Below are 25,862 nucleotides of genomic sequence, written 5' to 3' on the forward strand. Positions count from 1 at the left end.
ACCTTGTTAAGCTCCTTACCTAGATCTATATGCACCACATAAATTGCTTTACTCTCATCCATCTGTTTGGTCACCTTCTCAAAGAACTCAATAAGATTTATGAGACATGACCTACTCTTCACAAAACTGTGTTGACTACCCCTAATCAACTTATTCCTTTCTAGATGATTATAAATCCTATTTCTTCTAACCTTTTCCAACATTGTACCCATAGCCGAAGTAAGGCTCACAGGCCTATAATTACCAGGGTTGTCTCTACTCCCCTTCTTGAACAAAAATAGCTGACTCACCCAGTTCTTTCCTGTATGCTTACTGGAATGCTCATCTTACTTAATGCTCATAAACTGTAGACATTCTCAGCCTTTAAGCTAACTTCAGATTTTGAACCAAACACAACTAGTCTGGAGTTGCACAATCTCAACTTTTCTACTGAGGTAAGTGTGCTTTTCCTGAATTGTTCTATACTCCTTTATTTTAGGAGACACATTGTATTTGCTTCTGAACTCAGTCGTCTTCTCTGAGCTGCCCAAAAATCTTTCGAACTTTGCATTTCCCAACTATAATTAATCCTTGATTACCTGGGCCCTCAATGTTTACCCGAGCTGTTGTATACCATTACAGTAAAAGCAACCTCCCATTAACACTCCAAGGGACCCCTGCACTCTGTCACGTACACAGAAAGGTCATCATTCAGGAGAGACGATCTGACCTAATTATTTAAAAATGTTCAGAAAAGTAATCAACCACTCAGGCCACTATTTTAAAATCCCATCTCAAAAACTTATATTAACGTAGATATAAAATAGACATCTTTCATTACACCTTCCCTACCATTAATTGTTGACCTCATTGTGTTGTTAGTTTTATCCTATCTTCTGTTTCAAGCCTGGGACATGAATTGAAACAAATATGTTCCAGATTCTATCTTTAAGGAGTAGTAGCATTGGAGGAGAAAACAGCAGTCCAGGTTGTACCTCACAAAGCTGTAAACCTCAGAACCATGAAATTTGTTGGATTATAGGAGGTTACTTGTCAGAATCACAACCATAACACAATTTCCTCACTTCAGTCTCATGGCCAGTGGCTGAGGTCCTGATGAAACTTTTTAATCCACCAATAAAGATCAAGGGCTGGATTTTGTTTTTGTTTAGCTAAGTACAAGTAGCATTGAGTTAATCTTTGGAAGATTTTTCCTCTTGAAGCTGAGTAAGCACTCAGGTAGTATCTTACCAATCCTTCCTCATTAATTACCCAGCCTGCCCCTGTGGTGTCCCTCTCACATCTTGCCATGTACTGCTTCTGGAATAATTCACCACTACTAGGCTCTCCTGTTGCCATGACATGACATGACAGATGAAAGGAAAAGCTTGCCCTGCTTTGCCAGGTGGTGTGAATCACAGAATGGAAGCAGGCCATTAGGCCTATCGAGTCCATACCTACCCTCTGAAGAATATCCCACCCAGACCCACCTCTCTACCACTAAAACAGGCATTTTCCATGGCTAACCACCTAGCCTGCACATCACTGGACACTACATGCAATTTAGCATAACCAATCCACCTAACCTCCATATCTTTGGGCTTTGGGAGGTAACCGGAGCACCCAGAGGAAAATCACGCAGAATGTACATAAGACCATCAGACATAGGAGTAGAAATTAGGACATTCGACCCATTGAGTCCACTACACCATTTAATTGGGTGTTCAATCCCATTTTCTCCCTGTAACCTTTGATCCTCTTGGCAATCAAGAATTTATCTGTCTCTATTTTAAATGTACTCAATGACCTGGCCTCCATGGCCTTCTGTGGCAATGAATTCAACATATTCACCACTCTCTGGCTAAAGAGAGTGCAAACTCTCACACTCTCTCAGCCAAGTCCCTGGTACTGTGAGATAGCAGTGCTAACTGCTGAGCCACTGTGCCATTCAGAGGTATGAAGGTGGGAGTTCCTCTTCTCCAAGGGTCAGCAGTGGAGGAACCAGCCTGTTCCAAGCCTGCTACCTAGAGAAATGTTAATGCTGTAAAAAGGTCAATGTCTTCCTTCACTCTGCTATCTTCTCTCCAAAAGTTTGCAATCTCTCTACCGTACCCCCCTCCCACTCTCATGTTCTCCCACTCTCACTATTGCCCGCAACATCTTTCCCAGTTGGTCTCACCCACTCCAATCTCTGACACCGCTAACCCTACATGTACTCTGTGCTGCCCACTCACTCATTGGTACAGCACCCTGCCTGAATCAACAGTAACAGTGTGCCACCCACTTTCACCTCCCTCAGTACCCGCCTCTCTCTCATTCCAGGAGGAAACTAGCCTACAGCAGGGCAGAGAGGTTCCTGACGAGTGGACGAATAACTGCTTGATATTCAGCTCCGCATCTTTTGTGTGAAGATTGTGCTGAGCTGGACTGTCCCGAGCAGCTGACTGAGTGTGTGCAAGCCCTTGGACTGGTGTTGGAGGCTTCCCTTAGCTTACAGCACTTGGACAAGTTTGGATGCCTCAAGTCCTGCTTTTGGTGTCCATTGCAAAATCATCCGACCACCAGTTACAAGTCAAGGAGATGTACCCCCCTCAAGCTCCTCAGTGAAGGACTGCAGACAAATGTGACAACCTCCTGGCTTTGTGTCTGTGCTAAACAGGACAAGAGTACTGTGGGTCAATGAGGCTAGGGTGTCTGGCTGAGGAAGGGGAGAAGTGCAAAATGACAATGTGAGGGAAGGTGTGAGAATCCAGCTCGGCTCAGAATGAGAGAGCACTGAGTTTGAAGCGAAGAGTGTGGAGGTAGAGCCTGGTGCAGTCGTGAGCTGGGTGTGTGATCCTGAGCAGACAGTGTTCTTACTGTAGTGTTACAGTGAGACGTCCGATGGACTTGGAGGTAGAGCATTGAAGTGAAGAAGTGTTCTGTGAGAAGAGTGGAGATATATATCAGATATTGATGTCCATGGATTGTGAGTGTGTGTGTGTGGGGCCAGAGCCGATGCATCATACCCTGGGTTGGCGTTATAGTTGCCTAGTAACTAACATGAAGCTCCTGCAAAGCAGGCAGGCACTCACTCAGACTTCCAAGTCAAACATTTGTGGCATCTAACTTGTTCACCTTTGCTAATATGGGAAGTGAAATATTTAAGAGCTGAGTTATGCATAAAGATGTTCAACAAGCTATAATCCTCCAAATCACCAAACCTGCTGCTTAGCTAAAAGCTAGCCTTGCCGCTGAGCAGATGCAGAAAAGGTGCAGCAAGTTGCTCGCAACATCCGCCTCAGCCTTGCTGGGCTTTTCACATGATTCTGCCATCAATCTCACAGCAGCCCGAGTTGCTCAGGTCCCTGTAAGATTTTGCCCCAAGTATATTCAATGAACCATCAATTGTGGAAGAAAGGCATCTCCTTGACTTGTAACTGATGGTTGGATGATTTTGCAATGGAAACCAAAAGCAGGATTTGAGGCATCCAAACTGGTCCAAGTGTTACAAAACAGTGAGATGAGTAAAGATCAATTCAGATCCACTGGATGTCTTGACAGTGCCTGAACAGAAATTGCCAGACGAGGGAGACACAACCTTCAATTCGTTGGTTGAGTTTGTGGTGATTGCTAGTGGTTCACAGTTTTCCCTACACATTCCAGGGCATATGCCTTTGATTGTTTACTTGTTTAGTCAGTGGAATTCTCAAATGTGTCAGCTCAGCTCATTTTAATCAATTTCTGTTGGCATTCTCTTGCCTTTAGGCCGCCTAGCTGGGCTGTAATGTGGCTGAGCAACTATGTTACCGGAGTGGTCGTTTTGGAAATCTGGAGATGTGAGATCAAATTCAGCGCACCAGTTAAATTATTTCACAACAAAGAAGGGGAATTATAATCAGCTGTTAGGAATAAATGGGGAACTTAGCTGTGCTCTCACACATGAAAGCAGATTGACATCTAGATTGTTGGTTGGAAGTGTGCAGTATGTAATGAGTGTCAATGTAAATAAGTGCTTTTCACTGTATAAATGGAGGTTTTGTTGTGTAGTAGTAGTCTCCCTATCTCTGGACCAGGAGCTCTGGGTTCAAGTTCAGCTGCTCCAGAGGTATGTCCTAATACCTTTGAACAGGTTAAAATATCTACCACTGCATAAAATGTCTCTGTCCTTCTACCTGGGTCATTACATTGTAACCATGGAATCTAAATTCAGTTAATTAAATCCAGCATTAATAGAAACCAGTCTCAGTAATTGTAGTTGTAATCCCTCTGATTGTTGGAAAGGCCATCTGGTTCATTAACGTTAACTTGAAGGAACTCTTGCATCCTTATCATAAAACAAAGAATAGCAGATGCTGAAAATCTTAAGCAAAATCAGAAATTGCTGGAGAAACTCAGCCGGTCTGACAGCATCTGTGGGAAGAAATCAGAGTTAACATTTCAATTCCAGTGATTCATAAGTTCTGATGCTAAGTCACCGAACTCAATATGTTGACTCTGCTTTCTTCCCATAGATGCTGCTAGACCTGCTGAGTTTCTCCAGTAATTTCTCTTTCTGCCTAACATCCTTATGTTCCGTCCTACATGCAACTCCAGACAATAGGAGCTACTGTCTTAGATGGTTTGGTGGCCACTCAGTCCATAGAGCCAAAAGAGGTGTGCAGCATGGAAACAGGCCATTTGATCCAACATGTCCATGCTAACCTGACATCCTAACCTAATCTAGTCCCATTTGCCAGCACTTGGTCTCTATCCCTCTAAACCCTTCCAATTCATTTACCCATCCAGATGCCTTTTAAATGTTGTAACTGTACCAGCCTCTACTACTTCCTCTGGCAACTCATTCCATACACACACCACCCTCTGTGTGAAAAAGTATCCACAGAGGCCCCTTTTAAACCCTTCTCCTCTCACTCTAAACCTATGCCCTCTAGTTCTGGAAAAGACCTATTCACGCCGTCATGATGTTATGGACCTCTATGAGGTCACCTCTCAGCCTCCGACGCTCCAGGGAAAACAGCCCCAGCCTGTTCAACCTCTCCCCGTAGCTCAAATCCTCCAACCCTGGCAACATCCTTGTAAATCTTTTCTGAACCCTCTCAAGTTTCACAACATCTTTCCGATAGGAAGGAGAACAGAATTGTACACGATATTCCAACAGTGGCCGAACCAATGACCTGTACAGCCGCAACATGACCTTCCAACTCCTGTACTCAATACTCTGACCAATAAAGGAAAGCATACCAAACACCTTCTTCACTATCCTATCTACCTGCAACTCCACTTTCAAGGAGCTATGAACCTGCACTGCAAGGTCACTTTGTTCAAATACTGGGGATAGATTGGAAAACAGGTGGGACTGTTTTCCTTGGAGAAACAAAGGCTAAGAGAGGAGAATTGATAGAAGTTTTTAAAATCATAAAATAGGCAGAAAAAGTTTTCTCTCCTAAAGAGATTGAGGCATGCCAAAAGGCAATTTCAAATGCAGTGTGAGAGAGATTTTTTCTCATGAGTGGTTAGGCGAGTGGAATGCACTTTCTTGGAGTATAGGAGACAAGTTCATTTGAGTCATTCAATAGGGCGTTTGACAATTATTTAATTTTAAATTTAAATTGTTAAAATAACCATGTCCAGCAAAAGACAATCTAACCACTACCCATTGACATTCAATGGCACAACCATCGCTGAATGTTAATATTCTGGAGGTTATCAATGATCAGAAACTGAACTGGATCTGCCATACGTATACATAGTGGATACAGGAGCAGGTCAGAGACTGTATGAAGTAACTCACTTCCTGACTCCCCAGAGTCTATTCACCATAAGAACAGTACTATGGTTGCAGAAAGGACATTTGAAGACTCATCTACTGAGATAGTATGGGCTGAGGTTAGAAACAGAAAAGGAGAGGTCACCCTGTTGGGAGTTTCTCTAGACCTCCAAATAGTTCTGGAGATGTAGAGGAAAGGATAGCAAAGATGATTCTTAATAGGAGCGAGAGTGCAAGGGAGTTTAACTTTCCAAATATTGATTGGAAAGACTATAGTTCAAATAATTTAGATGGGTCAGTTTTTGTCCAATGTGTGCAGGAGGGTTTCCTGACACAGTATGAGACAGAGCTAAAAATGTGTTGCTGGAAAGGCGCAGCAGGTCAGGCAGCAGGTCAGGCAGCATCCAAGGAACAGGAGATTCGACGTTTCGGGCATAAGCCCTTCTTCAGGATTCCTGAAGAAGGTCTTATGCCCGAAACGTCGAATCTCCTGTTCCTTGGATGCTGCCTGACCTGCTGCGCTTTTCCAGCAACACGTTTTCAGCTCTGATCTCCAGCATCTGCAGACCTCACTTTCTCCTCACAGTATGAGACAGGCCAGCAAGGGGCGAGGCCACGTTAGATTTGGTACTGGGTAATGAACCTGGCCAAGTGTTAGATTTGGAGGTAGGTGAGCACTTTGGTGATAGTGACCACAATTTACTTTAGTGATCGAAAGGGATACATATATACTGCAGGGCAAGAGTTATAGCTGGGGGAAAGGCAATTATGATGTGATTAGGCAAGATTAGGATGCATAGGCTGGGGAAGGAAACGGCAGAGGATGGGCACAATTGAAATGTGGAGCTTATTCACGGAACAGCTACCACGGGTCCTTGATAAGTATGTACCTGTCAGGCAGGGAGGAAGTTGTCGAATGTGGGAGCCGTGGTTTACTAAGGAAGCTGAATCTCTTGTCAAAAGGAAGAAGAAGGCTTATGTTAGGATGAGATGTGAAGGCTCAGTTAGGGTGCTTGAGAGTTACAAGCTAGCCAGGAAAGGCCTAAATAGAGAGCTAAGAAGTCATTGGCGGATAGGATCAAGGAAAACCCTAAGGCTTTCTATTGTATATCAGGAATAAAAGAATGACTGGAGAAAGATTAGGACCAATAAGGATAATAGTGTGAAGTTGTGTGTGGAGTCCGAGGAGATAGGGGAATACTGAGATACAGGCTACCAGACTAGATGGGATTGAGGTTCACAAGGAGGAGGTGTTAGCAATTCTGGAAAGTGTGAAAATAGATAAGCCCCCTGGGCCAAATAAGGTTTATCCTAGGATTCTCTTGGAAGCCAGGGAGGAGATTGCAGAGCCTTTGGCTTTGATCTTTATGTCATCATAGTCTACAGGGATAGTGCCACAAGACTGGAGGATAGCAAGTATTGTCCCCTTGCTCAAGAAGGGGAGTAGAGACAACCCTGGAAATTATAGACCAGTGAGCCTTACTTTGGTTGTGGGTAAAGTGTTGGAAAAGGTTATAAGAAATAGGATTTATATTCATCTAGAAAGGAATAAGTTGATTAAGGATAGCCAACACGGTTTTGTGAAGGTCGTGCCTCACAAATCTTATTGAGTTATTTGAGAAGATGACCAAACAGGTGGATGAGGTTAAAGCAGTTGATGTGGTACACTTGGATTTCAGTAAAGTGTTTGATAAGGTTCCCCATGGTGGGTTACTGCATGAATTATGGAGGCATGGGATTGAGGGTAATTTAGCGGTTTGAGTCAGACATTGGCTAGCTGAAAGAATTCAGAGGGTGGTGGTTGATGGGAAATGTTCATCCTGGAGTTAAGTTGCTAGTGGTGTACCGCAAGGAGCTGTTTTGGGTCCACTGCTGTTTGTCATTTTCTATAAACAAGCTGGATGAGAGTGTAAAAGGATGGGTTAATAAATTTGCGGATGATACTAAGGTTGGTAGAGTTGTAGGTTACGGAGGGACATAGATAAGCTTCAGAGCTGGGCTGAGAGGTGGCAAATGGAGTTTAATGTGGAAAAGTGTGAGGTGATTCACTTTGGAAGGAGTAACAGGAGTGCAGAGTACTGGACTAATGGTAAGATTCTTGGTAGTGAAGATGAGAAGAGAGATCTTGTTGTCCATGTACATAGATCCCTGAAAGTTGCCACCCAGGTTGATAGGGTTGTTAAGAAGGCATCTGGTGTGTTAACTTTTATTAGTAGATGGATTGAGTTTCGGAATCTGCTGTAGCTGTACAAAACTCTGGTGCAGCCGCACTTGGCATGTTGTGTACAGCTCTGGTCACCACATTATAGGAAGGAAGTGGAAGCTTTGGAATGGGTCAGAGGAGATTTACTAGGATGTTGCCTGGTATGGAGGGAAAGTCTTCCGAGGAAAGGCTGAGGGACTTGAGGCTATTTTCATTAGAGAGAAGAAGGTTGAGATGACTTAATTGAGTCATATAAGATAATCAGATGGTTGGATAGGGTGGACAGTGAGAGCCTTTTTCCTCAGTTGGTGAAGTTAACACAAGAGGACATAGCTTTAAATTGAAGGCTGATAAATATAGGACAGATGTCAGAGATAGCTTCTTTACTCAGTGATAGGGGTATGGAATGCACTGCCTGCAACAGTTGTAGACTTGCCAACTTTAAAGCCATTTAAATGGTCATTGAATAGACATATGGATGAAAATGGAGTAATGTATATGGGCTTCAGATTGATTTCAGAGTGGTGCATCATCGAGGGCTGAAGGGCCTGTACTCTGCTGTAATGTTCTAATGTTCCAGTCTACAAGGCACAACTCAGGAATGTAATGGAATACTCCCCACCTGCCTGGATGAGTACAGCTCCAACACAAGATATACTTGGTTGGAGGGAAGCATCTTACCTGCATCTACATAGGTCTATCCTTTCAAGTACAATAATGTCCCAGATCCCAAGCTGCTAGAATTCTCATGTAACTGGCATCCAGAATTCTGTCCTATCATACCCATGTCCAGTCTTACATTAGAGGAGCTAAAATAAGCAGCACCTCATCAGGTACAAATACCCTGCACCTCAGACAGATTATGAGGGCAGATCATAGAAACTCTATTTCGAACAGCTTTTCAGACAGCATTGTCTGACCGTAGTGCACTCCCTTTTGGATTGTATGAATTTGCCAGTGTTTGCCCTCAGTTGCCGGTAAAGTTTTGACTGTAGCTGTGGTATAGTAGATTTCTTTCTTTGACAAGAATAAGAGCGGCACAATGAACTTTAACAAGCATGGCATGGTGGTTCAGTGGTTAACACTGCTGCCTCACAATGCCCAGGTTCAATCCCCTTCTTGGGCGACTTGTCTGTGTGGAGTTTGCATGTTCCCTCTGGCTACATGGGTTTCCCCTGGGTGCTGTGGTTTCATCCCACAGTCCAAAGATGTGCAAGTTGGGAGGAATGACCATGCTAAATTGTCCAGGAACATGCAGATGAGGTGGATTAGCAGGGATAGGGAAAGGGGCTGTGTCTGGGTGGGATGCTCTTCAGAGAATCAGTGGAGACTCGATGGGCTGAATGGCCTGCTCCCACACTGTAGGGATGCTAAAGACAAATATTAAGCCTTTGTTTGAGGTACTGCTGAACTCGAGTGAATCTGACATTACGTGTGCCTTGCCTGAAACCTAAACTACAGTCAGTTCTACGAAAATGCGTGTTTTTTCAACGTGAATGGGCTTTAACGCAATTGAAGAATTTAGACCATTATTTGTTGAATGCGAACATTCCTTACCTGCATTGGCTAGAATGTGATTCTAGCCCCATTAGTTTAAATGGCTTGGCAACTGTGCGATTTTCTTATCGCGCAAGATCGCATGAGAACAGAAATATCGCGGTATATCAGTATTCTTATTGCCTTGTCTTGTCAGTCTCAGCCTGAATCTTTGAATGATGCATTTGGAGATTTCTTTTGAACCCAGTAATGTCCGATTGTGGTCCACCGTGACCTGGAATTTCAGTCCCAGTCTATGAAACTTTCAGATTCCCACATAACGGCTGACACCTCCCTCTCTGGGGTGATTTAGTGTGCTGAAGCTCCGTCAAAGTTCTCAATGCAAAATTGATCGGTTTTCATGCTCTGTCAGTTTGCATTTGAATAAGGGACTGTTCCTAATCCTGTGGGCAATGGCAGCTGTGGTTACAATAGTGAATAAAGCTGGAATATAATGTGCCAGAACAGCAGTAGAAAGTAACTCCTCTTTAACCTTTTAAAAAGCTACAGTCTATTCCTGACTTCAATAATATTGGCCTTTCTTCAAAAGCTCCCTGTTGAATTGAGTAAGACTGGCTGAGTAGATGATAAAGTTTCCCACTTTATTCACTGGGCCCAAGGTATGTTCTGTATCATTTATGCATTTCAGTGCCAGAAATTTACTAATTGTTCTTTCCTTCCCTGGATCTATCATGATGGCTTCTTCTTGGATTATGCCTCAGAGAACTTTCAAGAACAGGCTGTTCTCATTTTATGTTCTGTGGTGCCTTTAACATGCCCCTCTCGCTGGTCATGATCCTGCTTTGCTTTACCATACACTTGGATATCATCCATTGAGCAAATGTTTCCTTACCTTCCAAGGAATCTAGACGTTGTCTTTTGGAAAATCTCAAGTGCAGAGGAGATCCCAAATGGAAGTTGGTTGAGGCAATACTGCCTGAATGCTGCAACAAGTTCGCCAATGGTCCTGACTGTTGGCCTGAAGTTATCTGACAGATCCAATGTTGACATCCAGTTTTGTGAGAAAGTTCTGTAGTTATATAGATAAAGGGGAACAGGTGGAGGTTAGATTTTCAGAAGGTTATTGATTTACACAAGACGCTGGGAAATAAAAGTAAAGCAAGGAGGATTAGAGGAAATAGACCGGTGTGGATTGAGAACTGGTTAATGGGCAGTAAACAGAGATTAGGAACAAATGGGCCATTTTCCAGTTGATAAGCAGTAACTAGTAGAATAACATAAAGATCACTACTTGGCCCCCAGCTATTGACAATCCATTTCATTGATTTGGATGTGGGGATTAAATGTAATATTTCTAAGATTGTAGATGGCACAAATCCAGTTCAGTGGTCTGCCTCAAGACCTGGTTGCCTGCTGTCATTTTGTGCCACCTTAAATATCCGTTCGAATCTTGCTTCTGTCTTGAACTGGACTGAGTTGCACTTGAGTCTTCCAGTTGATTCAAATAGGTGTTGTATTTTTGACCCAGCTCTCTGGCTTAACCACATCTTGGATGAGGCTTGTATGTTGTGCATTTCTTACAAATACTGTGCTGTGAGTGGGAGTTGTGAAGAGCATGTAAAAATGCTTTGAGGGAATCTGAGAAGGCAATGGGAGTGGGCAAATATAATTCAACGTGGAGGAATGTCAGGGTTGGTAATATAAACAATTGCAGGGTATTTCCTGGCTGATGAGAGACGAGGGAGTGTTGAATTTCATAGAGTATTGGGTGATTTTTTTGTTGACTAGTCATTGAAAGTTGAGATGCTGGGGCAGCAATGAAGAAGGCAAATTGTATGTTGGCTTTGTTTACAAGAGGGTTGGAGTGCAGGAGTAAAGATAGCTTTCTGTAGCTATATAGTGGCTTTGTGAGATTACGCCTGGACTATTGTGTGCAGTTTTGGTTTCCTTATCTAAAGAATGATTTACTCACCATAGAGGGAGTGCATGACAATTCACCAAACTAATTCCTGAAATGAAGGACTTTCCTCTGATAAACCGGTCTAATATTCCCTGGTGTTTAGAAGGATAACATTTCAAGCAGGATATTCCCCCTGGCTGGTGACATAATCTCGGAATACGGGTCACTTTAAAAAATTAATTCATGGAACATGAGTGTGTTTGGCCAGGCCAGCATTTATTGCCCGTCCCTAATTGCCCAAAGAGCAGTTAAGAGTCAAGCACATTGCTCTGGGTTTGGAGTCACGTGTAGGCCAGACCAGGTAAGGACAGTGGTTTCCTTCCCTGAAGAACGTCAAAGAACCGGATGGGTTTTTCCCCTGGCAATTGGCAATAGTTTCATGGTCATCATTAGACTCTCTTCCAGGGTTTTATTGAATTCAAATTCCACCAACTGCCATGATTTGAACCTGTATTCCCAGAACATTAGCTGCATCTCTGGACTAATAGTCTAGCGATAATGCCATCGGGTCCAATTTAGGTCTGACATGAGGAGGAACTTCTTCACTCAAATGCTGGTGAGTTTTTAGCATTCTCTGCTCCAATTATTGAGCATGTTCAAGACTGAAGTCGATAGATTGAAAAATATCAGGGGATACGATGTGGTGCTAGAAGATGGTGTTGAGGTACGTGAGGTGAGGTGAGGTAGAACGGTCAGGTCAGCTAGAATGGTTGAATGGCTTATTCCTGATTGTGTTTCTTATGCTCCTTTTGTATATTAATCCTGATTAGAGATGAGCAGTCAATGGTGACCATGTCAGTGACACACACATCTCAGAAATCCATACAAAATGGCACTAAGCATTTGAGGTAGAGAATTGCAATCATGATGATTAACCTGCAGGAAGACAACAATTAGCTTACTCACTAATTTTAAGTAATGCAAACCAACACAAATTCAGCGGGTGAATTGGTTTTCACATTTTAATTTATGCAAACAACTTCATGCAAATGTGCCAAGCCATATTGATACTCCATATGCAAATCAGCTTGTTTATGAATTACTTGCTGTGACTGCGGTGATATTTAGGAGTGAAGTTGGAGAATTAAATGTACACATAACCTTTATAGGTACTTATCTGTAGTTTCAAGAATCAATGTAAATGGTAATTTGAATTCATGGACAGATGATCTACTGCAATATGGAAAGTGTCATAACAAGACTGAGTTTAATTTTAAAAGACACTGACCTTCCGACAAGACACTTCATAATTGCCTGTGATCAGCAAAGAGTGTTGATATTTGAGCTTGATGTTTTATTCATTGTTAAATGTGTGAGGATTTGCTTTTTAATTTAACATTGGTGTCAATCTTGGCTGTAGCTATCACGTGAGCTGGTTGTGATTCAGCCAACTGTTTTATATCCCATTCATTCTTTCATTCAAGCTAGTGGAAAAAATATTTGGAGGGGTGGTTAGGTGACCGCTAGCCATTCCACAACTCTTAACAGTGACATTTAAGGCGTTTGCCACTTGGTGGACTATAAGGGAAATCAATCAACTTAATGAAACATGAGGAAGACTGTAATATTCTAAGTCTAACAGTCTCTCTCCCTGTAAACACCCCCCAAATCCCACAACCTGCCAAATCATAGGAATGAATGTTAATGGTAGAACAATGTACCTGTTGGTAGTCCCCTGACACCAACAGTGGCATGTTATCAAGACTTTAATGAGAGAGGAATAGAAAAGTCATACTACAGAGCTGTTACCAATGTTCTGCATGTTAGAACATATATAGAGTATTCAGGAACTTATCAGTAATCACTATGAGATAAGATAGAGGATAGCGATGGAGCAAACTCTGAGAAGGGCCAGTCTAGCGAGGTGGTTCCAAGAATGATTGCAGGACTGAAGAATTTCAGTGATGAGGATGGATTGAAGAAGTTGGGATTGTCCTCCTTGAAGAGAAGAAGGTTGAGAGTCCATCTAATAGAGGTTTTCAAAATCATGAGTGGATAGTGGGAAGCTGTTTCCACCTGTAAGGGGAATAAAAATGAGAGGGCATGGATTTAAAATGATCTGCAAAGGTGACGTGAGAAAGAATGTTTTCACTCAGAGTAGTTTGGGTCTGGAGTGCATTGCCTGGAGGTTTGGTGGAGGCTGGTTCAGTTGAAGCAGTCAAGAGGGAACTGGATGATTATTGGGATAGAAATGGTGTTCAAGGATAAGAGGAAAGAGAAGGAGATTAGCACAAGGGAATGTTTGAAGAGCTAGAACAGGCACCTTCACAATTCTGAGGAGTAGCTGCTAGAGTGCAGCATAGATATGCAACGCCCTGACCTCATTGTAGGCAGAATTCATGGGGGTAGAATAGTGCAGGCTTGAGCCCATGAGAACAGCTCAGCTTATTGAGACAGGAGCCAGAATACAAATCCTGATGATGTTTGCACAAACACAATCTTCTGCTTGGTGACGTTGGATCCCAACATCTGAAGTTTCGTTTTTGTCTCCAAACTCAATCCTGTCAGAATTCTGTGCTCTTCCCAATTCTTGCCTCTTTCATATCTTTGATTTGTTTTGCATGGATTCAGTCATCCATGCTATGAATTCTCACCTCATCTTAACTGGATAGGATTCAGAAAAGATTTTGCAAGGATGTTACTGGGACTGGAAGGTCTGAGTTATAACGAGAGGCTGTATAGGCTGGAGCAGAGGAGGATAGCGGTGACCATATAGAAGTTTATAAAATTGTGAGGGGTGTAGATAAGGTGAATAGCCAATGTCATTTCCCCAGCATCGAGGAGTCCAAAACTAAAGGTTTATGGTGAGAGGGGAAATATTTAAAAGGGACCTGAGGGCCAACTTTTTCACACAGAGGGTGGTGCATATATTGAACATCTATGCTAGAGGAAGTGGTAGAGGTGAGTACAATTACAACATTTAAAAGACATTTGGACAGGTATATGGATAGGAAGGGTTGAGAGAGATATGGGCCAAAAGCAGCCAAGTAGATTTAGGAAACCTGTTTATTTACCAGCATACCATACAGAGATGTGATTGACGTTTGCACTATATCAATGTACCATGGCAATCGAGATATTCACCAATGGCATGAAATTAACAACACATTATTGAGTTCAGTTTCAATGACACTACATACTTCCAAATAAAAAGTTAAAAATCACACAACACCAGGTTTATTTGGAAGCACTGCTCCTTCATCAGGTGATTTCAAATAGATGACATCACCAGAGGACACCTCTATGATTTAGATTCCCCACAGTGTGGAAACAGGCCGTTCAGCCCAACAAGTCCACACTGACCCTCCGAAGAGTAGCTCACCCAGACCCATTCCCCTGCCCCATATTCACCCCAGACTAATACACCTAACATTATGGGCAGCTTAGTGTGGTCAATTCACCCTAACCTGCACATCTTTGGACTGTGGGTGGAAACCCATGCAGACACTGGGAGAACATGCAAACTCCACATAGTCACGCAAGGCAGGAATCAAACCTGGGTCCCTGGTGCTGTGAGGTAGCAGTGCCACCCTAGATCCAGCCTGAGCTTGCATTGAGTACCGTGACAAACATACCTTTGATGGAAAGAACACTAATCTCCTACTCCCTTGCATATGTCTGATAGGCAAATGACACATTTGCAATTGTGAATCCATCACTGCATCAAAAAATTTCTTTATACGGCATAATAGACTCCAATGTGCATTCAAATTTACGATTGAAATGGAGCACTTTAATGAGCTCCCTTCCCTCGATATATTTATTGAGAAGTCTGACAATGGGTTCTAAAGCACCACTTATCAAAACCTACACTTGCTGATCAATATACATATTGCAATTCTTAATATCTTATATGTTACAAGATCAATCTTATTGACGATTGTGTGAATAGAACCGAGATATTATGTAAGCTTAATAATAAGGTTGAGCATACCTAAATTATGATGATAATTGATGCATGATAACAGATACTCTCATCAAATCATCACTTGTTGTCCATCACAAAACTCGTGAAAGGACCTACGTCCTCCACTTTTGTTTCAGAGTGCGGCCCAGTCTCCCTCAGGTTACTCTGGAAGGGGAAGGCTTCCCAGTGATTTGAATAACAAGTAGCTGTCTCACATTGCTATTATGCAGAAAATCTATGAGTGGTTTTGCCCACTAACACAATGCTGCCGTTAAGCCGAAAAGATGTTAAGCTTACCACACAAATGAGTAATGTGATATGAGTTTCAGTGCTGGTATGGTGCTAGGTGTGTAGGCTATGTGTCTGATAGTTATATGCCCCAATGGGCAGCACAGTGGCTTAGTGGTTAGCACTGCCCAGGGGACCCAGATTTGATTCCAGCCTCTAGCAACTGTGTGTGGAGTTTGTACATTCTCTCCGTATCTGCGTGGGTTTCCTCCGGGTGCTCTGGTTTCCTCCCACGGTCCAAAGATGTGCAGGTTAGGTGAATTGATCATACTAAATTACCCATAGTGTTAGGTGCATTAGTCAGAGGTAAGTGTAGGGAATTGGGTCTGAGTGGGTTACTCTTCAGAGGGTCAGTCCCTTCAGAGGGACTTGTTGGGCCAAATAGCCTGTTTCCACACTGTAAGGAACCTAATCTAATCAAACTGGTGGGTCATATCAAACAGCACATTGACTATTCACAGTGGGCAGTATGCCAAATGTGCTTAACCAGCCTGTGCTCGCAATATTCAGAAAAGCATATCCACCATCAGAAGTGACATTACTACTAGAAGTAACTTAATCTAGATTATTTTAAAAATTAATATTTAAAGTGGAAACAAAATTGGAGTCTTAGAGATATATAGCATGGAAACAGACCCTTCAGTCCAACTTGTCCATGCCATCCAAATATCCTAAATAAATCTAGACCCATTTGACCCATATCACTCTAAATCCTTCCTGTTCATATACCTAGCCAGATGCCTTTAAAACGTTGTAATTGTAAGATCATCAGTCTGGCTGGTAGTGTGATGCATTTGTGAGTCCCAAAAGCTACATATATTAATATACAGGACCTTGTTTGAGGTAGGCAAAAGGAATTTGACCATACATTGCACCTTTTTCAAAACTGGGATCATGGTAACAAGTGATGTATCCCTATTTGCAACACCCCAACCAATCAGAATCTACCTGACTGGCCTGAGGATAAGATTGACAGTTAACTGATCTTGATTATTTCCAAGCCCACCAATCAGCGCCCTCTTCTCGTTCTTGTATTAAACGATGTCCCCTCGGTCATGTCTGTTTCTTGTCTTCTCATCCTCGTGAGGGCAAGATCAAAAGCCTTGTTTGCCCCTCTCCATCCCGTTTTACCTGAACTGTTGGAATTTGGGAGTCATGATACTACACAAAGGCAAGTTGTTGAAAAATTATGGTAACTGCATTAAGAATGAGTGACAGAAACTTTAAATAGACTTTCTCGTCCTTGAATTTAATGTTCTTACTGCCAAATATGCTTGCAAATTATTTTTTGGAGAACTTTTGTTTAAAATAGTGAAGGTCAGGTATTGAGTAAGCTGTAAATTGAGCCTCATCTACGTTGTTATTGGCTGGTTTGCTGGGTGTCCGAAGACGTGCAGGATTACACATTTCCATGCGTGTGACTGTGTAGGTCCCACCTCCATCCGAGGGAGGATAATGGATACAAGCGAGATGCTGGGAAACAGCTCCCTTCATCGCAGTCCTCTGCCGAGCTGGGCTCATTGAACGTATTCTTCATTTTTAAAATCACTACAGAGCTCTGCACCAGAATGAGAGAGAAGGCTTCACCCCTGGGCTCTGTCTGAATGGAATAAAAACAAATTCTGATCAGTCTTAGCTTGCAGCTGATTTAAGCCCAAGGTGGTGGAATGCAGAAACAAAATCAATATTTCTTACGGGAAGAAGACGGCTGCTGCAAATGTGTTGCTTGATTCATTCTTTGCAGAGACTTCTCTCTCTCTCTGGTCCAGGCTTTTATGAATGGACTGCACTGGGAGGGGCACATCATCACCAGAGATGATGTCAGCAGACTGGATGGAACTATTGCACGGAGGCAGGGCATTGACACTATAATCTCACTGGGTTGTCAGATTGGCTGACAAACCTACACTGCTGACGGAATGAGTGCTGCCTTGAGTCACGATTTGAGCCGGTTTAAAGGCGCTTGAGCCGCTGCGGAGCGCCAGGAGCATGTTGGTGCTCCCGAGTTAGATGGCTTCCAGCTGGAGGAGTCCCTTCAGCCCGGTGCTCCAGGGTCGAACCGCAGCCCCTTCTCAGCAAAGGCACACTGACACAGCCGTGGGCAGGCCTGGCGTCCGTGCGAGCCGCGTTTCATGGCATCATGTTCTGCTTTTGTTTGCAGAACTCCTTGATGAAGCTGCAGAGCTTTGACATTGACCTGTGCTCATCGTTTCTGCCGAGCCCCGAGGAGGGTCCGGGAACACCACGGAGCAAGGAGCAAACTCCTCCAATCAATCGGAGCGGTACTGCTGATGAGGGAAGCGCTGGGGGTAAGATATTTCATGCGGACTGTTTAAATCTTTAACATCTTATTTTGATGCAGAAAGTGCCCTGTGCTTTGTCCACCTGAACACCTTTAGAAATCATTTCACTTGCAGAGCTGCTGTCTTACAAATCAATGGCGTCAGTCATCTTTTGTGTTTTTTGGATACAGTGTCTTAATCATTAAAGTAGTTATTGAATTTCCTTTATAATAATAAATGTCTGTCCTTCCATTCTAGTTTTGTTTTATTTGATACACTGTTTTGTCTTGTCAGAGCACACTGCCCCAATTATTGATTTCAAATTAATGCATCAGCAGGATAGTGATGGTAAGTACCTTCAATCGTTACACACGTTGATTTGAAATCTGAAACCTGTCCTTTAATCTAGTCACATTACAGGTTGCCCCAGTTAATGACTGCAGCGTGTGAGGGAATGCCTTGTTTGTATCTCTCTGCTTTCTCCTGCACCCTACCACCATCCACCGAGAGGTTGTAGGTTTGTTCAGTGATACTTAATCGTAAGCAGTAGCCTGTCACCATTGTTTCTTTCACCTGCAAGTCTAGATTTTCATTTTCAGTCAAAATTGTTTTTCTTTACTTTTAAACGTGCACCTTTTGATTGAAAGGAATGATTCCACTGTCTTTGTTCAGCTTTTGAGTGTTCAAGCCAGACATGTCAATCGTTCCTGTCCACTCCATAGCAGCAGAGTAGTTCAATTGCATAAATGACACTTGACCCATTTAGAAATATGTTTGAAGCACTACTGAATTATTTAGGAGCCTCCACTCACTGAGTTAGAGGTGGTATTGGTTCTTAAAAACTGTGGTTAAAATTTGTATTTTGGAGGTCTCACGTTCTTTCAAGGGATTAGTTTGGACGATGCAGGCTGTAATTGATGGTGCAGGTAGATTGGCTCAGAGGAGTACAAAAATAACTGACTTCACTATAAATTCATGAGGACCTGGTTTAGTGCTTAACAGTGACGCATGAGCTTAGCTGGGAGCTAGTCTGAAGGGCAATGGATCTATTTAAAAGCTGGACTCCTGAGGGGTATTTATCTTAGTGCAGACTTGCACTTTGGATGTTTATAGATCAGATCCTTAATACACGCTGACAATTGTCATGTCCTGCTTACATGGGAATATAGCTATTAAATGCTTTTGGTAGTGGGCATCTGGTGTGGATGGTAATAATCGCCCTTTTTCAAAGAACATCTTGAGTTTATTCTAAACCTGGAAGCAGCATTTTTGAAACTGAAGCAATTACCTTTTGGTTAGGGACCTCTGTACGGTACCAGAGGGTTTCAGATGTGCTCAGTTGTAGTGAAAGTGAAATCCAACCCCCCCCCCTCAAAAAAAAAGCTCTGAAATGCAGAACAATTGCAAGACAGCAGTGGAGTGTCTAATTCAACACCCAGACAGGTTACCGAAAGGTTGGAGTAGAGCCAAGCTAAGCAAATAAAAGAAGGGCAATACAACGGGTATGATATTGTAAATGGTCTAGAACGGCCTGGTCGCAAGAGCACATTCCAAAGTGAATTGCATGAAAGCGAGTGTCAGGTGGATGTGAGTTGGCCCAGTATGAATAGCATTGTGCCAACATGCAGGCAATGGAAAGCTACAGAACAACAATGTAATAGGGGACCTGAAATCTGTGACCTCGGGATGGGGACACAGTGGAGATTCTCTATACAGTTATAGAGTCCTAGAGATGTACAGCATGGAAACAGACCCTTTGGTCCATGCCGACCAGATATCCCAACCCAATCTAGTCCCTCCTGCCAGCACCTGGCCCATATCCCTCTCAACCCTTCCTATTCATATACCCTCAGAGTTGTGAACAGCTTTAAACAGAGATGTGACTCAGTTGATTTACCACCATAGGATTTGAACCTTTTGATTGCAAATATGCATGTAGGATTATAAAACTAAACGAGATCTTTTTGAAATGGAATTATCTTAGATTTTTGTACCCAGCATGGCTTAACCAACCTTTCTAACACCCCTCGTTGTTTAATGGGAAGATAATTGTGAGGAGTGGGAGAGTTCGTCAACAGAGATTGGACCAGCAAGATGTGAAGGTGTATGGTGTGGGATTGAACTATCGTTGAGATGTTTTTGGGAGTAAAAGCAGCTGCAGTAAAAGAAAAGGAAAGTGTGACTCCCCTCCAGCAGTCTGCTTTTTCTTTCAGTCGCAGGTTAAATCGCACCGTGATTGCTATTGACTTGTGGGCTGTTGGCTTCAAAATGGAGTTGGGATGTACTGTACATATTAAGGTGCTAATTAGCATACTCAAGTAGACGTTCAAGCCAAAAAGGGGTTGCTGTGGGCAATGCGGGAGGACAGGTGGGAAAGAACAGTTAGTGAGATTTCTGGGAGGTTTATAGCGTCTAGCTCACCGAGTGGATGAGGGAAGGGATAGTGTCCAAGATAATATTTTAATGTCAATAGTTGTCCAAGATAGCTGAAAGTGATCAGCCAGCAACCTGTTCATCCAATTCTATTTCAAGTTGCCATGAAATGGTGACCAAAATGGACAAATGTCTCTCTCTGATTTTATTGCATCACAATGTATGTGTCACTGGGGAAGTGAGTGGTCCTTTGGGTTAAGGCCCTGAACCGTCTCAGCCTGGTTTTGAATCTCATGCAGGTTGCTGAGCTGATGAGCATTGTTCATGAAATGCCCTGCCCTGTTCTTTTATGGGCATTTAAACGGGCATTGGATAGACATATGGAGGATAGTGGGCTAGTGTCGGTTAGGTGGGCTTGGATCGGTGCACCATCGAGGGCCGAAGGGCCTGTACCGTGCTGTATTGTTCTATGTTCTATGTTTGAACTGTCATGAACAACTTGCCAGATGCATGCCTTACCACAGTGTGGAATTTGGCACAAATTGGTATTAAACTGAAGGAAGTGGACTTTATTGAAGCATTTGATAAGGTTCCTCATGGTGGGTTGCTCCAGGATGTTAAATTACCGTGGGATCCATGGTAAGTTTGCAAATTGAATACAAAATGGGCTTGGTCATAGGAGACAGAGGATAGTTGTGGGCAGGTGCTTTTCTGACTGGAGGTCTATGATCATAATGTTCCACAAGGATCAGTGCAGGAGCGTATGGTTTTTTTTGTGTTATCAAAGGATACAGCAGAATATAAATCAGCTGGAAAATTGAGGAGAAATGGCAGATGGAGTTTAATTTTGTGAAATGTGAAGTGATGCATTTTGGGAGGTCAAATGCAAGAGGAGGGTATACAGTAGAGGACAGGACATTTAGGAGCATTAATATGCAGAGGGATGTTGGGATCCAAGTCTATACCTCCCTGGAAGTGACAATAGAAATGAATAAGGTATTAAAGAATGCATATGGCATTTTTCTATTCATCAGTCAGGGCATTGATTATAAAATTTAGCAAGTCATATTCCAGCTATATAAAAATTTAGTGAGGACTCCTGTGGAGAATTGAGGCAACCAGGATTACCAAAGTGCAGAACTATAGGAAGGATGTGTAGGCTTTGGAGAGGGTGCAAAATAGATTCACAAATGTTTTCTGGATTGTACTGTAGTTGCTATACGGAAAGTTCTACAAACTTGGATTGTTTTCACTAGAGCATCAGAGGCTGAGGGATGATCTGAAAGAATTGTATTAAATTGAGAGGCATGGATAGGATAAACAGTCAGTCTTTCGCCCAGGGTGCAAATGTCAAATACTAGAGAGCATAGGTTTTACCGTGCTAGGGAAAAGTTCAAAGGAGATTTGTGAGGCAAGTGTTTTTTTAATGCAGAGAGTGGTAGATGCCTGGAACATCCTGTTAGAGGAGGTGGTTGAAGTAGATACCATAGCCATAGAGTCATACAGCATGGAAACAGACCCTTCAGTCCAACTCTTCCATGCTGACCAGATATCCCAACCTAATCTAGTCCCACCTACCAGCACTTGGGTCCTATCCCTCTGAACCCTTCTTGTTCATATACCCATCCAGTTGCCTTTTAAGTGCTGTAATTGTACCAGCCTCCACCACTTTCTCTGCTAGCTCATTCCATACATGTACCACCCTCTGTGTGAAAACGTTGCCCTCTAGTTCCCTTTTATATCTTTCCCCTCTCACCCAAACCTATGCTCTCCAGTTCTGGACTCCCCCACTCCAGGGAAAAGAACTTGTCTATTCACCCTATCCATGCCCCTTGTGAGTTTATAACCCTCAGCCTCCAATGTTCCAGGAAAAACAGCCCCAGCCTAATCAGCCTCTGCCTGTGGCTGAAGTCCTCTTACCCTGGCACCATCCTGGTAAATCCTTTCAAGTTTCACAACATCCTTCCGATAGGAAGGAGACCAGAATCGCACACTGTTCCAAAACCTTTCAGTGACGTTTAGGCAGGGAACAGAGGGGCGCAGGCCATAGTGTCATAGATGTACAGTATGGAAACAGACCCTTCGGTCCAACCCGTCCATGCTGACCAGATATCCCAACCCAATCTAGTCCCACCTGCCAGTACCCGGCCCATATCCCTCCAAACCCTTCCTGCAGGCAAATGGGAGTAGTTTAGAATGGTGTCGTGGTCAGCACAGACTTGATGGGTGGAAGGGCCTGTGCTGTACTGTTCAATGTTCTGTGAAGTGGCTGTTGTTGTGAGGTTCTACATTTTTTTTTGGAGGTGGTTTATTTTCTGTCTCTGCCTGTCCAACAGAAAAAGATTCCATGTACAGCAAGATTTAAGCCTGTTGAGATGTCCTTTTTCTTATCAACTTTTGATCATCGCAACCTGTGCCTATACCCATGGTGTAAAGTTAATATCATTAATGCCTGGTGGTGGGCTTTCTTTTCAAAAAAAAATGCTGAATTTTTCCAACATCTTAATGCAAGGATATCTGGGATTCTAAGTCTGTAACCCATTACTGTTTGATTCTTTCAAGAGATGTGGGTGTCACTAGCGAAGCCAATATTTGTTGTTTTTTTTCCAAATTTCCAATGAATTTGAGTGTCTTGCTCAATTGTTCCAGAAGGCAGTTAAAGTCAACTACATTGCTGTGGGTCTTGAGTCACGTACGCTAGACCGGGTACAGATGGCAGATTTCTCTGCCTAAAGGAAGGAAACATTATCTGTTGACACCCATCGATATTACAGGTATTATACACTGAAGGGTTTTAGTGAATCAGATGGCTTTCTAACAATCAGTGATCCTTTCATGGTCACCATTATTGGTACTAATTTCATGTAGTTCCATCAGCAGCCATACTGGGATTAGAATCTGTGCTCCCAGAGGATTATTCTCTGGACACTAGTCCAATGATGTTCCCACAGTGTTGGCGTAGGTATAGCAGGCAGAAGGCTGTTTCTGTCTGACTTGCCACTATCTCCCTTGCTCCTCAGTGCACCTTTTAAATAGGCAATAGAGAAATGCAAATCTGATAGGAGGTGTTTTTGCTTCAATTCATTTAAACTGGATGTTTATCCTCCCACAAACCTGGGGATGTGCAGAATGAATCATCCTCATTACCTCCCCCCAATCTGCCCCTCCTGAAAACCCAGGCAAATCTGTCTTTCTCTGCCGTAAGTGCAGGATGTCAGTGTTTCTGGGGGGAGGTGGGGTGGGAACTGTCCCCTATTTATTGAGCCACAAGGAATATTTACTCAGGAGCTGTATTTGTTATTGATGAACTGGCAGTGCTCAGAAGTGGATGGAAGAAATAAAAAGCTTATTGTTCCCCTGCCTTTGCTGAGGACAAGGGTTTTTTCTTACGTTGGTGTAACAGTGATTTCACACAGACACCATAGATATTACGAACCTTGTGTGGTGCAGTAGAGGTTTCTGAACGCTAGTGAATCATTGTCATGAGAAAGGAATAAGTGACTAAAGCTTAGAATCAATGAACCACACGGGATAATAAGGCCATTCTGCCACCCTGTCTGTGCCAGTTCTTTGAAGTACTTCATTAATCTGCTCTCTTGCACCATCCCCAAATTCTCTGCGATTTTTCACTTTTGTAGTCTGTGTTCAATATTGTTTTAAAAGTTATTGGTGAATATGTTTCCAGGATTCTTCCTCGTGCATTTCAGGTCATTGTAACTTGCTGATTTTAAAATAATTTTCATCTTCCTGTGTTTTTATTTCTGATGTATTATTTTAAAGCTATAATCCTCTGGTGGCTGAATCCTCTACCAGTCAAAATGGCTTCTCCTTTTAAACCCCCTCAATCTCTCCTTACCAGTCTCTGCTCATATTGATTGCAGGCTTCTCCAGTCTCTGTGTAACTAAGGTGTGTTTGTCCCTGGTACCCAGGACAGGGACAGAAACCCCAGGCCCTGGTGCTACTCATGGCACAAGCACAGCAACCTATACCTCACTTAGGCAATGGCCTAGTCGTATTATCGCTAGACTGTTAACTCCAGAAACCCAGGTAATGTTCTGGGGACCTGCTTTTAAATCCTGCCACAGCCAAGGATGGGATTTTAATTCTTTTTTTTTAAATTGAATCTATTGTCACATGTACTGAGGCACAGTGAAAAGATTTGCTTTGCAATTACCATGACACTGGTTGTTGTAAAAACAAAAAAAGCCATCTGGTTTGGGAATGTCGTTTAGGGAATCTGGCCTACCTACATGTGACTCCAGACCCACGGCAATGTAGTTGACTCTTAACTGCCCTCTGCTCTCGGAGTTGGGCAATAAATGCTGACCTAGCCAATGATGCCCTCATCCTGTGAATGAAAAACCATTTTGGGGCCTGGTTTAAGCTTTTCCCCCTAACCCTGCCTCAGGCCTGGCCTGTTACCAGCTTGGTTGATCTTGGTCTCCAAGACCTTTACCTCCTTGGATGTTCACACAAGCTTGAAGTACTGCACCCATTTTACCTTCATTCTCCAGCGCTGTGAGATGGTGGCGTGGCATTTTGGAGAGGTTAGTCTGGCACTAGACAATTGGCTGGCTGACTCTTCAAACATTTTTCTAAAATAAATAAATAGCTGAAAAGAATTCTGCAAAGAATAAGCAGCAGAATGTTCTACAGGTAACTTTTCACTTTCATTCAGTAAGTAAAATGTCAATCATTGGAAATGGTACAAGAATACATGACATGGACATGTCCAAGAGGTGGGCAACAAATGTTGGCCAGTCAGTGATGCACATTCCATAAATGAATAGTAAAAAATGTTTGCTTCCTTGTTTTGATTGTCCAAGTGTAGTTGAACTATTCCTGCTTTCGTTATTGCATTGCCCTGTTGTGCAAGACAGCTATCAAATGACTTTGTTTTTGTCCTAACCGTAGCCTTGAGGGAGAAAGAGCAAACTCCTAACTTTGTTTGGTTGATGTTGCAGAGCCGACTCCAGCCTTTGAAGGCTGGCAGAGTGAGCTGGAGAACGGAGTCGAAGCCCATCGATCCATGGGGGCTGGCAGATTACTGCACCACATCACCGAGGGCGATAACCCACTAGTGTCACCACGTTGCTCCAGTTTTAGCAAGAGCCAAAGATTTGTATTGGACACAGAAGCTGCCCCTTCTCCACCGAGTGCTCAGCTCTTCATCATGTAAGGAAAGCAATGTATTGCACCTTGTACTTCCACATGCAAAGCCTACACTTGCAACTTGATGATCATTTAAGCAAAGTGTCTCTTCCTTTTGCACATCAATTGTATTGTGTTAAATTAGAGGATAGAGGTGGTATAGAAGTAAGGTGTCACTCTGTTGGTACAGATTTGAGCACATTGTGTACTGATGGAGTGTCACATTCAGAGGCGCTGTCTTGGCTGAGACCTTAATCTGAAATTCTAACTGCACTCTTGGGAGGGGGTGGAAATTCCATGATGTTATTCCAAGGGCGAGCAGGAGCAATCTCTAAACCACTGTTTATCCCACAATAAAAATGACTGAAATGTGATCTTATTAAATCATTGCTGATTGAACAGTCTAGTGTGCTGTGCACCGTCTAGCTACTGTTTCCTACAATACAGCAGTGATTCCCCACTACAGACTGCT

At 43.0% G+C, this 25,862-nt stretch overlaps 1 protein-coding gene across 8 annotated transcripts in view; it reads left to right on the forward strand.

Moving 5' to 3' along the window:
- fam13c (family with sequence similarity 13 member C) overlaps positions 1-25,862 on the forward strand; it is a 138,469-nt gene that overhangs the window by 82,039 nt on the left and 30,568 nt on the right. For 6 of the 8 annotated variants that reach the window (XM_060842323.1, XM_060842322.1, XM_060842325.1 and 3 more), the window contains exons 4-6: positions 17,745-17,892; positions 18,160-18,213; positions 25,204-25,414. In XM_060842323.1, coding sequence (XP_060698306.1) covers positions 17,745-17,892; positions 18,160-18,213; positions 25,204-25,414 — 413 coding nt within the window. Of the gene's footprint in view, positions 1-17,600; positions 17,893-18,159; positions 18,214-25,203; positions 25,415-25,862 lie in introns of those variants that run through there. The other 2 variants (XM_060842330.1, XM_060842327.1) reach the window with 2 other exon arrangements.

This window comes from Hemiscyllium ocellatum, chromosome 22 (genome assembly GCF_020745735.1).
Source record: "Hemiscyllium ocellatum isolate sHemOce1 chromosome 22, sHemOce1.pat.X.cur, whole genome shotgun sequence".
Classification (NCBI taxonomy): Eukaryota; Metazoa; Chordata; class Chondrichthyes; order Orectolobiformes; family Hemiscylliidae; genus Hemiscyllium; species Hemiscyllium ocellatum.